The sequence below is a fragment of the Oncorhynchus nerka genome, linkage group LG8, assembly GCF_034236695.1.
Source record: "Oncorhynchus nerka isolate Pitt River linkage group LG8, Oner_Uvic_2.0, whole genome shotgun sequence".
NCBI classification, from domain to species: domain Eukaryota; kingdom Metazoa; phylum Chordata; class Actinopteri; order Salmoniformes; family Salmonidae; genus Oncorhynchus; species Oncorhynchus nerka.
This window is the reverse complement of record NC_088403.1, coordinates 31,550,155-31,566,364: the sequence shown is the minus strand read 5'-3', so window position 1 is coordinate 31,566,364 and position 16,210 is coordinate 31,550,155. Positions and strand designations below refer to the sequence as shown.

The following is a 16,210-nucleotide window of genomic DNA, read 5'->3' as shown; positions in this document are numbered from 1 at the left end:
AATGAGAACATGTTCTCAGTCAACTTACCTGGTAAAATAACAGACAAATAAATAAATAAATACTCTACCCCTCCTCCTCCCACCTTCACCCCTCCTTTCCTCCCCTCCCTATGAGGGCCGTGTTGGCGATGCCCTCTGTGCCATCTGCGGTGCCCCCCGCCCCCTGGCCCTCCTCCACCTCCCACTCCTCCTACTCAGAGCTGGGTAGGCTTAACCATCTGTGTGCCAGTTTGTTCTCACAGTGAGGGTGGATAGAGGTGGGCCGGATGACTACAACAATACACAAATACATTGAGCTATACCTTCTCCTAGACTTGTATATACAGACATATACAGTATTTGCAGAATAACATTCTCAAGCTCTTTCATACGTGCACAAACTCAAACATGCATAAAGAAATGATACCCTGTGTACAACCACATAATACATAACAGATTACACATTTTAATCAAATGTATATACATTTGAAATTATTATCAATTTACAGCTAACTAGTCCTTTATGCCGTCTTGTTTCGTTGTCTTTTATGCTTTGCCCAGAAAGCACATAGAACTACCTCAGCGAACATTAAGCACATTGAGCAAATACTGAAATCTGATGTAAATATGTGCAGGTTGTGGTGTAATTATCCCAGAGCTGGAGTCAGGCAGCAGTAAATGGTGGGTGTTAGACTGTAAAAGGTTTAGAGATGTTTCTCTATAGCTCAACATGTGGCGCAAGGCCAACTGGCTAGCATCCATTCCTTTCCCCTCTTCTCCAAATCCTGTACACCTGAGGGTACATCTCCTAGCCTGCTGTCCCCTCACCCGCCCCCTCACCCCTCCAACTTACCCCTCCGTCCTTGGCGTCCCTCCAGTCCTCCTCTCTCTCCTCAGGGCCCCAAAGCTCTGTCTGAACCCCTGAATCCCTGCCACACCGTCACCATAGCTCCATACCACCGTACCGCCATACCACCGTACCTCCATACCACCGTCCCTCCGTACCACCGTACCTCCGTACCACCATACCACCGTAACTCCAAACCACCGTACCACCGAACCTCCGTACCACCGTACCTCCAAACCACCGTACCTCCGTACCGCCGTACCGCCGTACCTCCGTACCACCGTACCTCCGTACCACCGTACCACCGTACCTCCGTACCACCGTACCTCCGTACCACCGTACCACCGTACCTCCGTACCACCGTACCACCGTACCTCCGTACCACCGTACCTCCAAACCCCCGTACCGCCGTACCGCCATACCACCGTCCCTCCGTACCACCGTACCTCCGTACCACCGTACCTCCAAACCACCGTACCTCCAAACCACCGTACCTCCATACCACCGTACCACCGTACCTCCGTACCGCCATACCTCCGTACCTCCAAACCACCATACCTCCAAACCACCGTACCTTCATACCTCCAAACCACCATACCACCGTACCTCCGTACCGCCATACCACCATACCTCCGTACCGCCATACCACCATACCTCCAAACCACCGTACCTCCGTACCGCCATACCTTCATACCTCCAAACCACCATACCACCGTACCTCCGTACCGCCATACCTCCAAACCACCGTACCTCCAAACCACCGTACCTCCATACCACCGTACCACCGTACCTCCGTACCGCCATACCACCATACCTCCAAACCACCGTACCTCCGTACCGCCATACCTTCATACCTCCAAACCACCATACCACCGTACCTCCGTACCGCCATACCACCATACCTCCATACCTCCAAACCACCATACCTCCATACCACCGTACCTCCGTACCGCCATACCACCGTACCTCCGTACCGCCATACCACCGTACCTCCAAACCACCGTACCTCCGTACCACCGTACCTCCGTACCGCCGTACCTCCGTACCGCCGTACCGCCGTACCACCGTACCTCCGTACCACCATACCTCCAAACCACCGTACCTCCATACCACCGTACCTCCGTACCGCCATACCACCGTACCTCCGTACCACCGTACCTCCGTACTGCCATACCACCATACCTCCAAACCACTGTACCTCCATACCACCGTACCTCCGTACCGCCATACCACCATACCTCCAAACCACTGTACCTCCATACCTCCGTACCTCCAAACCACCATACCTCCAAACCAACGTACCTCCGTACCGCCATACCACCATACCTCCAAACCACCGTACCTCCATACCTCCAAACCACCGTACCTCCGTACCGCCATACCGCCATACCACCATACCTCCATACCTCCATACCATTACAATCCTAATCCATGACTCTGACGGTACACAGACCCCCCTCTGCAAAGGCAGACTCCCTCCCCCAGTGGGACTGCTGGGGCTTGGGGGCTCCACAGTACTGCTTCTATGAGCTTCAGGGACACCTACTCAGCCTGGCACCTAGTGCCAATCTCCAACCTCAGCCCACTAGTGCCAATTTCCAACCTCAGCCACCTAGTGCCAATCTCAGCCCCCGAGGAGGGGGCAGAAGGGCTGGGCAGACAAAGAAAGGGACCCCAGCCAGAGAGGAGAGGAAAAGGAGAAGAGGAGAGGAGGCCTGTTCAGTATCTGACCTAGTCTCAGGGCATCTCAGCTCAGATCCCTCTCCATGCAATTGTGTCTCACCCACACACTGAGAGACCCAACAAACCAACGCTGCCGCAGGGCTCACATCTACAGTTTACCTGTACCTTCACATGTCCTACAGACAGTATATAGTAACATCAGAATCATTGTATACACCCCCATATACACCCCGTATACACACCGTATACACCCCTGAATACACCCCCATCTCGAAGATGCTACCGTTTAATATAGAGTTTATTTTAGAAATGAGATTATCTCTTACTTAAAGAATATGGTTAAATGAAAAACAGTGAGTGACTGTGTCATTATTTGGAGAGACAGTAGCAGCTTGAATTTAGTCTCCCAGTGCCTGGAGCTGTAGAGCTTGGTACACCACGGTCTCCTGTGCTGTTGTTTCCCCCAGATGGACTTTTGAAAATGCTCCGCCACAAAGCATACTGTAGAAAATCACTTTAATACGACGAGCAGCCTCTCTCTCCTATACTACTGACAGAATACACACACACGCACGCAGGCGCGCGCACACACACACACACACAGACAGAGACACGTACACACACATACATACACACGCACACACACACGCACACACACACGCACGCACACACACACACACACACACACGCACACACGCACGCACACACACACACAGACAGAGACATGTACACACACATACGTACACACGCACACACACACGCACACACACACACACACACACACACACACACACACACACGCACACACACACACACACACGCACACACACACACACACACACTCGGTACAAACGCATTTTCCACCCGCTAAACAGCTCTTGTAAATGCACAAGCTGAAGTGTGCTGTTGTTTGACACTTGTTTGGTAGGGCAGACAGAGCACTTGAGACGGTGAAGAGCTATTCTATCAACCGTTTTCTCAGTCTGTTACATCAGTTGTGTCCGAGTCCAATTTGTCCCAGGTAAAAGCTTCCTATCCGCTGACTCAGTCTAACCTCTCAGACCAGGGAGGTGTGTGGCTCTATATCCACATGAAACAGGGCAGCTCTTTGGAACAGCAGTGTGAAAGTAGTCCTCTTCTCAAAGCTCTCCTCCTCTGCTCTACACTCTCTCCTCCTCAAGGCTCTTCTTCTCTCTCCTTTTCTCCTTCTCTTCTTCTCCTCCTCCTGTTCATGTCTCCTCTCCTCTCCTCCACCGAAGCTAGCCCCAATCAGCGTGTCCTCTAAAGGCCGTAGTGAACATAATGAAGAGGTTTTTAATAAGGAGAAAGAAGGAGAAGCTCTGTTGTTTGGTTCTGTCTTTGTGTGAGAAGTGAAGAGGGGGGGATACTGTAGGTAGGATGGCTGTAGAGCTTGTTCTGTGTGTGTGTGTCTGTGTGTGTGTGTGTGTGTGTGTGCGTGTGCGTGTGTGTGTGCATGCGTGCATGAGTGGGTCGCTGTCTATGTGCATACACACATGCTTTTGTCAATCATTTACCTTTTATTTATCCTCTTTTAGAAACATTCATTAACCCTTTGTTGACATGAGAGTCCTTTTCAGTCGCTGGCTGTATTGTATTGCGTGTCTGACACAAAACACAGCTAGATTAAGTCTTTGTCAGTAGCTAAAGCTTGACAATAACTAACGAATATGAAAAATAGCTCTATTTATGATTGCAATAATGAACCATTTGAGGTGAATTAAAAAGCAAACTAATTAGTAACAGGCTAGGAAGGCACTCACAACAATATGTCTTGGTAATTAATTTTCTAGTCTGGGAAGTCATCTTAAAAAACAAACACTTTATTCAACATTAAAGGGAAGTACAAGGTGTTACTGGGTTACAGACAGTTGTGTTTGCTGTTTAACTGGGCTGGGAAGTTCTGATATTCTTGATCAGAATAGTGACAGAGAGCATAGAATTGTCATAGAGAGAACACACACAGTCTCCTAGTTTAGCCTACTGTTTATAGCCCAGTCAGTTATAACATAGAGAGGACTATTCAGCTGCAGAGTGGAATGTCTGGCCATGCTGCTGCAAAGGGACTATTAGACAAATGGACAGAAAGACAGAGGAAGAGAGACACAGAGAGAGAGAGAGAGAGAAGGGCAGAGAGAAAGTGGGATGAGAAAGAGAGAGGGGAAGGAGAAAGAGACAGAGAGAGAGAGCAAGAGAGAATGATCTTATCACACGTCATCCTCGTCTTTCCCCACTGACATTCAGGCTTCTTATGTTGCCTAAGTGTCTGTATGGGCAGGGATAGCAGAGGCCACATCCTATTAGATCAGAATCCTTAGTGTTAGGACTGAGTTTAGAGGGCTGTGTGGTGATGTCTGCTGTCTGTGTGTCTGTCAATCTGCCCGTCTGTCTGTCAGGCCTGTGTCTGGTTAGTACGTGTGTGCATACAGCCACTGTGGGCTCTCCTGGCAGAGAGAGATAGCAGGCTATCTTAATGGTTTCTCTCCAATGCCACTTAACCTTCTGAGAGCCACGTCCTCCAGTCCTCCTGTGTGTCTGATAAACCCACATCACAGGACTCTCACTGTCTGTCCCTCACTGCCCAGCGCTGAGCTCTGGGCCTGCTCTGAGTTCTTATACAGGGCGAGGAGAAGAAGGAGAGAGAGGAAGGAGAGAGGGAGGGAAGGAGGGATGGAGGGAAAGATGTCTGAGGTCTCAGGTATTGACACCAGAGCTGACGCAGGGACAAGGGGAGAGGGAGGGAGGCGGCAGGAAGCGAGGGTGTATTTCTGTCATGGTCACATCAAATCAACATTTATTGGTCACGTACATCGTTGAGCAGATGTTATAGTAGGTGCAGCGAAATGCCGGCGTTGCTAGCTCCTAACAGTGCAGGAAACAAATGTCAAACTAAATAATCGTGAAATAATAGTACAAAAACAATAATCAAAACAAGAAAGCAAGAATTCATGGGTGACAAGACGAATCCACTTAAAAACCCAAATAACACTTGATCAGTAATCCAAATCAATGTATGCGAATGTAACACATATGGGATATGAGCCTGGTGTCTCCCGTGGGAGTAGACCAAGAGGAAATTCCCACTTGGACCAAGGGCAGACACTGGTTTTTAAGTTTACAGGCAGGGCTACGTCATCACGTGACCACGAGTAACCGATTCAGGTCCGCTACACGTACAGTATATTAGAATGAGCTACACTATGTCTATAAAAGTATGTGGACACCCCTTCAAATGAGTTGATTTTGCTATTTCAGCCACACACACGTTGCTGACAGCTGTATAACACTGAGCACACAGGCATGTAGTCTCTATAGGGGCGGCAGGTAGCCTACTGATTAGAGCGTTGGACTAGTAACCGCAAGGTTGCAAGATCGAATCCCCGAGCTGACAAGATAAAAATCTGTCGTCCTGAACAAGGCAGTTAACCCACTGTTCCTAGGCTGTCATGAAAATAAGAAGTTGTTCTTAACTGACTTGCCTAGTTAAATAAAGGTAAAATAGACCAACATTGTCAGTAGAATGGCCTTACTGAAGAGTTCAGTGACTTGCAATGTGGCACCGTCATAGGATGCCACCTTTCCAAAAGTCACTTAGTCAAATTTCTGCCCTGGTCAACTTTAAGTTATGTTATTGTGAAGTGGCTACGTCTAGGAGCAACAACGGAAGTGGTAGGCCACACAAGCTCACAGAATGGGACCGCTGAGTAAAAATTGTGCACCCTCGGTTGCAACACTCACTACCAAGTTCCAAACTTCCTCTGGAAACAACGTCGGCACAAGAACTATTCGACAGGATCTTCATGAAATGGGTTTCCATGGCCGAGCAGCCGCACACAAGCCTAAGATCATCATGCACGATGCCAAGGGTCGGCTGGAGTGGTGTAAAACTCGCCACCATTGCACTGGAGCAGTGGAAACGCATTATCTGGAGTGATGAATCACACTTCACCATCTGGCAGTCCGACGGACAAATCTGGGTTTGGCGTTACCTGCCCGAATGCATAGTGCCAACTAAAGTTTGGTGGAGGAGGAATAATGGTCTGGGGCTGTTTTTATGGTTCTGGCTAGTCCCCTTAGATCTAGTGAAGGGAAATCTTAACGCTACAGTATACAATGACATTCCAGACGATTCTGTGCTTCCAACTTTGTGGCAACAGTTTGGGAAAAATCCTTTCCTGTAACAGCATGACAATGCCCCTGTGCACAAAGCCAGGTCCATACAGACATGGTTTGTCGAGATCGGTGTGGAAGAATTTGACTGGGCTGCACAGAGTCATGACCTCAACCCCATCGAACACCTTTGGGATTAATTGGAACGCCGACTGCGAGCCAGGCAGCACAGGAGGGACCAACTCTATATTAATGTCCATGATTGTGAAATTAGATTTTCGAAGAGCAGATGTCCACATACGTATGTTTAGAAAATAGTACATGAATACACAGTGTTCATGTACTGTATAAAAGAAACGGCCCAGTGTTTAATATCTCCATATACAGTGGGGTCCAACATTATTGACACCCTCAATAAGGGTCAGCAACAATGACTGCAGCAAACAAATCATTAAAACACTGAGCCATATTGTATGCCCCAAACAATTGGGAAATCTAGACTCTGTGTACTTGTGGCGGCATTCTCTAAGGTGCTGTTTTGTTAAACATGTTGTTTAACAACAGCAGAGCAACATCGTCCGTGCAATGACCTCCACCCTAGTGGACCTCCACCCTAGTGGACCTCCACCCTAGTCTCCCTCCCTCTCTAATTTCTCCTTCTATTCCCCAGATTGAGTAGAGAGGGACATGGAGGACAGAAGGGGAGGGTCAGACTGCTTGTTCTAATGGCCCTGATGTGTGTTTGCGTTTTTTGTTGTTGTGGGTGTGTGCGTGTGTGCGTGCGTGCGTGCGTGCGTGCGTGTGTGTGTGTGTGTGCGTGTGTGTGCGTGTGTGTGCGTGCGTGTGTGTGTGTGTGTGTGCGCGTGCGTGCGTGCGTGCGTGCGTGTGTGTGTGTGTGTGTGTAATATTGAGGAAGGGGAATGTTTACTGCCTGTCTCCTGCAGACCCTGTGATCTCTGGGCCTCTAATGCACTACAGCTGTGAGGGTCGACGACACTGGGTCTCTGATGAACAGCTTCATTGTAATGGACCGGGTGTGTGTGTGTGTGTGTGTGTGTGTGTGTGTGTGTGTGTGTGTGTGTGTGTGTGTGTGTGTGTGTGTGTGTGTGTGTGTGTGTGTGTGTGTGTTACGCATAACTCCTCACCTCTCCTGGTCTACGCACTGAAAACCTCATTCATTTTAGGTCACGGCTATACCTAAATAAGGTTAAGGACTCAACTTCTGTATTTTACGTTCATTGAAACCATCTCTTATTGTTCTGAATCTCCCAGCGCTGTAAATCATGAAAAGTAGCAGTCTAAATGGATGAAATGTTTTCTAGCACCTTTTGTCTCACCTCAGATTCATTTCTTTTTTCATTCTCTCCCGTGTTGCTGTTGTTATCTTTTGCTTTTCTCTTTCATAGAACAATACCACCTCCATCTCTCTGTCTCCTTCCCTACTGCAGCCTTGACGTTAAGGTTCTCTAAAACTGTTTAATGAGGAACAACGGCTACCTAAGAGTAGCTAGTTAACAAGACACTTGAGAAGGGTGAGTTTCTGCTTTCTCCTCTCGTTGTAAAATCACATCCTTGTAGTCGTATTCAACAACGCTTTTCAAGACGATTCCACACACTTACACACACACACGTACTCACAAACACGCAGTGGTACAACGTACTTAAGTGAAAACACTTTCAAATACTACTTAAGTTGTGTTTTGGGGTATCTGTACTTTAATTTACTATTTGCATTGAACAAAATATAAACTCAACATGCAACAATTTCAAAGATTTTACTGAGTTACATTTCATATGAGGAAATCAGTCAATTGAAATACATTTCTTATGCCCGAATTTACCTGCCCATACCAAAACCGTCACCATGGAGGACTCTGATTCACAACGTTGACATCAGCAAACCGCACAACGCCATACACGCTGTCTGCCATCTGCACGGTACAGTTGAAACCAGGATTAACCCGTGAAGATCACATACTGTATCTCCAGCCTGCTAGTTGCCATTGAAGGTGAGCATTTGCCCACTGAAGTCGGTTATGACGCCAAACTGCGGTGAGGTCATGACCCTGATGAGAACGACAAGCATGCAGATGAGCTTCCCTGAGACGGTTTCTGACAGTTTGTGCAGAAATTCTTTTGTTGTGCAAATCCACAGTTTCATCAGCTGTCCGGGTGGCTGGTTTCAAATGATCCCGCAGGTGAAGAAGCCGTGTGTGGAGGTCATGGGCTGGCGTGGTTACACGTGGTCTGCGGTTGTGAGGCCGGTTGGACATACTTCCAAAATCTCTGAAATGACATTGGAGGGGCTTATGGTAGAGAAATTAACATCCAAGTATATGGCAACAGCTCTGGTGGACATTCCTGCAATCAGCATGCCAATTGCATGCTCCCTCAAAACTTGAGTCATCTGTGGCATTGTGTTGTGTGACAAAACTGCACATTTTAGTGGCCTTGTATTTTTCCCCGCACAAGGTGCACCTATGTAATGATAATGTTGTTTAATCAGCTTCTTGCTATGCCACACCTGTCAGGTGGATGAATTATCTTGGCAAAGGATAAATGCTCACTAACAGGGATGTAAACAAATTTGTGCGCAACATTTAAGATTTTTTTAAACTTTTTGTGCGTTTGAACATTTCTGGGATCTTTTATTTCATGAGAACAACACTTTACGTGTTGCATTTATATTTTAGTTCAGTGTATATTTTTTGACTACTTTTAGTTTTACCTCACTACATTCCAAAAGAAAATAATGTACTTTTTACTCCATCAAATTTTCCTGACACCCAAAAGTACTTGTTACATTTTGAATGCTTAGCAGGACAGGAAAATTGTCCAATTCACACACTTATCAAGAGAACCTCCCTGGTCCTCCCTACTGCGTTTGATCTGGCAGACTCACTAAACACAAATGCTTCTTTTGTGTTGGAGTGTGCCCCTGGCTATCTGTAAATAAATAAAAATGCCACCTTTCAGTAGGTACATTTTAGCAGTTACATTTACTTTTGATACTTAAGTATATTTAAAACCAAATACTTTTCAGGTTTTTCTCAAGTAGCATTTTACTGGGTGACGTTCACGTTTGCTTGAGTCATTTAAGGTATATTTACTTTTACTCATGTATGACAATGGGTACACGCACTCACACACACACACACACACACACACACACACACACACACACACACACACAGACACACACACAGACACACACACAGATTCGTCATCATGACAAACAGCCAGGAGCTAAGGTCCATTGGAGTCTTTATGGTTCTCAGTCTGCATACAGTTAGTCTGTAGAATAAAGCAGTGAGGTTGTCTGTAACACACAAATAACGTTATCATTGGGTTTGCAGCTGTTTTGCAGCAGATGGTCAAGGAGAGGTGCCGTCTCCAATCCTGAGGACCAATTTACTCCCTGAATGAGATTACATCCAACCTCCAGTTATGTTTTTCTTCATGTTTCCTGAAGAATTAGATTCAACTAAATAGAATCATAATGACAGTTATTGCTGTTGCTATTGCCATGTCCATAACTCTATATTTTATATATCAATTAGAGGGGATAGGTATGTGTGTGAATTTGGGCTTGTGTTTCTGGTCAAGTTTCTGTGCTTATTTGACAGTAGGAACAAGCAGATGAACAAGACAGACAACCCTGTTACACAATATTCATACATATTTGGATAGACAGATTTTGTTCAAGGTTATGCATTAGTGTGTGTGTGTGGGTGTGCCTGCAAGCATTCAGGCATTTGTCACACGTTTATGTGCGTGTGTGTGCGCTAGTGTGTGTGTGTGTGTGTGTGTGTGTGTGTGTGTGTGTGTGTGTGTGTGTGTGTGTGTGTGTGTGTGTGTGTGTGTGTGTGTGTGTGTGTGTGTGTGTGTGTGCGTGAGCGTGCATGCCTGTGTGTATGTGTGTGTCTCCAATAGTATGTGTGTGTGTGTGTGTTGAGTACAGATGGAGTGATGGTGTGTTTAAAGTTTTCCAGGCTGCTGTGTTTCAGGCTGTCAGGTTTGTTTTCCTTTCCTCCAGAACAATGGCTGATTGGCTCTGTCTGTGACACACAGACCACACACTCCTAATAGTGACTGACAGCGCTAAGGGCTGTCTGCCTGCCTGCCTGACGCTCACACACTCAGTACCACACGCACACATACACACACACACACTCCAAATTCTGCTTCTTCACACTTACTTACCCGTGAAGTGTGTGTGTGTGTACACGTGTGCGTGCATGTGTGTGTGTATTTTAACGGTCAATGACAGTATAGGATATGTAGGACATTATTTTTAATAATCTTGTTTAAGTTTGTTTATGCATATTTGATTCAATTCCTTTATAAACGTTCTGATGTGTCCTTCATTCTGTATAATATGTTGTTCTCCATTGATAACTAATGCAAAAAGTCCTCTGTACTGAGAAAGGAGTTATACTCAATAAAGGCTATTGCAGTGTTATAAACCTCCTTATTACTGTCATGAATAATCAGAACGGAGGAGCAGGACTTGTGAAAAAAGACTTGTATCCAGGCAGATTTATTACAGTAACAAGGGAGGGAAGAAACTCTGTAAACTTGTGAAAGAAAATAAAAACCCATCCGGTCTCATGTAGACAAGAGTACGGAAGACTGATGTCCAGAGAGGTGACCTGGAGTGGTGTGTTGAGAGGATTCTATACCAGTGGTGTGTGTGTGTGTGTGTGCGTGCATGCATGTGTACAGAGCTTAAGGAAGGGGGCAGTGTTTGCTCTATGGAAGCGACCATCCCTACGGCCACACAGCCCCTCCCCTCACACTCACAATCTCACACTCACAATCTCACAAACTCACAAAGTTTAAACAAATGTTCCATCAGGTATTGAAATATGGTATCAACCCTCTCTTTCTTTAACTCTGCTTTCTCTTGCTGCTTTTCACTGTACACTCTCCCTCCGTCCCTTTCTTTATCCTCTCTGTCAAGTCTACATCTTTTCTCTCTCTCTCTCTCTCTCTCTCTCTCTCTCTCTCTCTCAATTCAATTCAATTCAAAGGGCTTTATTGGCATGGGAAACATATGTTTACATTGCCAACGCAAGTAGATAATAAAAAAAAAATAGAAATAGATAATAAAGAAAAGTCAAATGACATTTTATTTGTCACTTGCGCCGAATACAACAGACCTTACTTACAAGCCCTTAGCCCTTAACCAACAATGCAGTTTTAAGAAAAAACAAAAAAAAGTAAGAGGTAAGAATAACAAATAATTATAGAGCAGCAGTAAATAACAACAGCGAGGCTATATACAGGGGGTACCGGTACATAGTCAATGTGGAGGCTATATACAGGGGGTACCGGTACAGAGTCAATGTGGAGGCTATATACAGGGGGTACCGGTACAGAGTCAATGTGGAGGCTATATACAGGGGGTACAAGTACAGAGTTAGTGTGGAGGCTATATACAGGGGGTACCGGTACATAGTCAATGTGGAGGCTATATACAGGGGGTACAAGTACATAGTCAATGTGGAGGCTATATACAGGGGGTACAAGTACAGAGTTAGTGTGGAGGCTATATACAGGGGGTACCGGTACAGAGTCAATGTGGAGGCTATATACAGGGGGTACCGGTACAGAGTCAATGTGGAGGCTATATACAGGGGGTACAAGTACAGAGTTAGTGTGGAGGCTATATACAGGGGGTACCGGTACATAGTCAATGTGGAGGCTATATACAGGGGGTACCGGTACAGAGTCAATGTGGAGGCTATATACAGGGGGTACAAGTACAGAGTTAGTGTGGAGGCTATATACAGGGGGTACCGGTACATAGTCAATGTGGAGGCTATATACAGGGGGTACAAGTACATAGTCAATGTGGAGGCTATATACAGGGGGTACCAGTACAGAGTTAGTGTGGAGGCTATATACAGGGGGTACCAGTACATAGTCAATGTGGAGGCTATATACAGGGGGTACTGGTACAGAGTCAATGTGGAGGCTATATACAGGGGGTACAAGTACAGAGTTAGTGTGGAGGCTATATACAGGGGGTACCAGTACAGAGTTAGTGTGGAGGCTATATACAGGGGGTACCAGTACATAGTCAATGTGGAGGCTATATACAGGGGGTACTGGTACAGAGTCAATGTGGAGGCTATATACAGGGGGTACAAGTACAGAGTTAGTGTGGAGGCTATATACAGGGGGTAACAGTACATAGTCAATGTGGAGGCTATATACAGGGGGTACCGGTACAGAGTCAATGTGGAGGCTATATACAGGGGTACAAGTACAGAGTTAGTGTGGAGGCTATATACAGGGGGTACCGGTACATAGTCAATGTGGAGGCTATATACAGGGGGTACCGGTACATAGTCAATGTGGAGGCTATATACAGGGGGTACCAGTACAGAGTTAGTGTGGAGGCTATATACAGGGGGTACCAGTACATAGTCAATGTGGAGGCTATATACAGGGGGTACTGGTACAGAGTCAATGTGGAGGCTATATACAGGGGGTACCAGTACAGAGTTAGTGTGGAGGCTATATACAGGGGGTACCAGTACATAGTCAATGTGGAGGCTATATACAGGGGGTACCGGTACATAGTCAATGTGGAGGCTATATACAGGGGGTACCAGTACAGAGTTAGTGTGGAGGCTATATACAGGGGGTACCAGTACATAGTCAATGTGGAGGCTATATACAGGGGGTACTGGTACAGAGTCAATGTGGAGGCTATATACAGGGGGTATCAGTACAGAGTTAGTGTGGAGGCTATATACAGGGGGTACCAGTACATAGTCAATGTGGAGGCTATATACAGGGGGTACCGGTACATAGTCAATGTGGAGGCTATATACAGGGGGTACCAGTACATAGTCAATGTGGAGGCTATATACAGGGGGTACCGGTACATAGTCAATGTGGAGGCTATATACAGAGGGTACCAGTACAGAGTTAGTGTGGAGGCTATATACAGGGGGGACCAGTACATAGTCAATGTGGAGGCTCTATACAGGGGGTACCAGGGGGTACCAGTACATAGTCAATGTGGAGGCTATATACAGAGGGTACCGGTACATAGTCAAAGTGGACGCTATATACAGGGGGTACCGGTACATTGTCAATGTGGAGGCTATATACAGGGGGTACCAGTACATAGTCAATGTGGAGGCTATATACAGGGGGTACTGGTACAGAGTCAATGTGGAGGCTATATACAGGGGGTATCAGTACAGAGTTAGTGTGGAGGCTATATACAGGGGGTACCGGTACATAGTCAATGTGGAGGCTATATACAGGGGGTACCAGTACATAGTCAATGTGGAGGCTATATACAGGGGGTACCGGTACATAGTCAATGTGGAGGCTATATACAGGGGGTACCAGTACATAGTTAGTGTGGAGGCTATATACAGGGGGTACCAGTACATAGTCAATGTGGAGGCTATATACAGGGGGTACCGGTACATAGTCAATGTGGAGGCTATATACAGAGGGTACCAGTACAGAGTTAGTGTGGAGGCTATATACAGGGGGGACCAGTACATAGTCAATGTGGAGGCTCTATACAGGGGGTACTAATACATAGTCAATGTCAAGGCTCTATACAGGGGGTACCAGTACAGAGTTAGTGTGGAGGCTCTCTACAGGGGGTACCAGTACATAGTCAATTTGGAGGCTCTCTACAGGGGGTACCAGTACATAGTCAATTTGGAGGCTATATACAGGGGGTACCAGTACAGAGTCAATGTGGAGGCTCTATACAGGGGGTACCAGTACATAGTCACTGTGGAGGCTCTATACAGGGGGTACCAGTACATAGTCAATGTCAAGGCTCTATACAGGGGGTACCAGTACAGAGTTAGTGTGGAGGCTATATACAGGGGGTACCAGTACATAGTCAATGTGGAGGCTATATACAGAGGGTACCGGTACATAGTCAAAGTGGACGCTATATACAGGGGGTACCGGTACATTGTCAATGTGGAGGCTATATACAGGGGGTACCAATACATAGTCAATGTGGAGGCTATATACAGGGGGTAGCAGTACATAGTCAATGTGGAGGCTATATACAGGGGGTACCAGTACAGAGTCAATGCGGAGGCTATATACAGGGGGTACCAGTACATAGTTAATGTGGAGGCTATATACAGGGGGTACCAGTACATAGTCAATGTGGAGGCTATATACAGGGGGTACCGGTACATAGTCAGTGTGGAGGCTATATACAGGGGGTACCAGTACATAGTTAGTGTGGAGGCTATATACAGGGGGTACCAGTACATAGTCAATGTGGAGGCTATATACAGGGGGTACCGGTACATAGTCAATGTGGAGGCTATATACAGAGGGTACCAGTACAGAGTTAGTGTGGAGGCTATATACAGGGGGTACTAATACATAGTCAATGTCAAGGCTCTATACAGGGGGTACCAGTACAGAGTTAGTGTGGAGGCTCTCTACAGGGGGTACCAATACATAGTCAATGTGGAGGCTATATACAGGGGGTAGCAGTAAATAGTCAATGTGGAGGCTATATACAGGGGGTACCAGTACAGAGTCAATGCGGAGGCTATATACAGGGGGTACCAGTACATAGTTAATGTGGAGGCTATATACAGGGGGTACCAGTACATAGTCAGTGTGGAGGCTATATACAGGGGGTACCGGTACATAGTCAATGTGGAGGCTATATACAGGGGGTACCAGTACAGAGTTAATGTGGAGGCTATATACAGGGGGTACCAGTACATAGTCAATGTGGAGGCTATATACAAGGGGTACCAGTACAGAGTTAATGTGGAGGCTATATACAGGGGGTACCAGTACATAGTTAATGTGGAGGCTATATACAGGGGGTACCGGTACATAGTCAATGTGGAGGCTATATACAGAGGGTACCAGTACAGAGTTAGTGTTGAGGCTATATACAGGGGGTACCAGTACATAGTCAATGTGGAGGCTATATACAGGGGGTACCGGTACATAGTCAATGTGGAGGCTCTATACAGGGGGTACCAGTATATAGTCAATTTGGAGGCTCTATACAAGGGGTACCAGTACATAGTCAATGTGGAGGCTCTATACAAGGGGTACCAGTACATAGTCAATGTGGAGGCTATATACAGGGGGTACCAGTACATAGTCAATGCGGAGGCTCTATACAGGGGGTACCCGTACATAGTCAATGTGGAGGCTATATACAGGGGGTACCGGTACATAGTCAATGTCAATGTGGAGGCTATATACAGGGGGTACCGGTACATAGTAAATATGGAGGCTATATACAGGGGTTACCAGTACAGAGTCAATGTGGGGGCTATATACAGGGGGTACCGGTACATAGTCAATGTGAGGGCTATGTACAGGGGGTACCGGTACATAGTCAATGTTGGGGTTATATACAGGGGGTACCGGTACATAGTCAATGTGGGGGCTATATACAGGGGGTACCGGTACATAGTCAATGTCAATGTGGAGGCTATATACAGGGGGTACCGGTACATAGTCAATGTCAATGTGGAGGCTATATACAGGGGGTACCGGTACATAGTCAATATGGAGGCTATATACAGGAGTTAC

General features: G+C 46.5%; 2 protein-coding genes across 2 annotated transcripts in view; both read left to right on the top strand.

The window, feature by feature from the left end:
• Window positions 1-16,210, top strand: part of LOC115133820 (transcription factor SOX-5-like) — a 212,015-nt gene that overhangs the window by 88,300 nt on the left and 107,505 nt on the right. The gene's annotated exons all lie outside the window — the stretch shown is intronic.
• On the top strand, window positions 129-2,355 carry LOC135572701 (uncharacterized). The gene is made up of 2 exons (XM_065021130.1): window positions 129-204; window positions 929-2,355. The coding sequence occupies exons 1-2, from the start codon at window positions 129-131 to the stop codon at window positions 2,353-2,355; spliced, it is 1,503 nt and encodes a 500-aa protein (XP_064877202.1).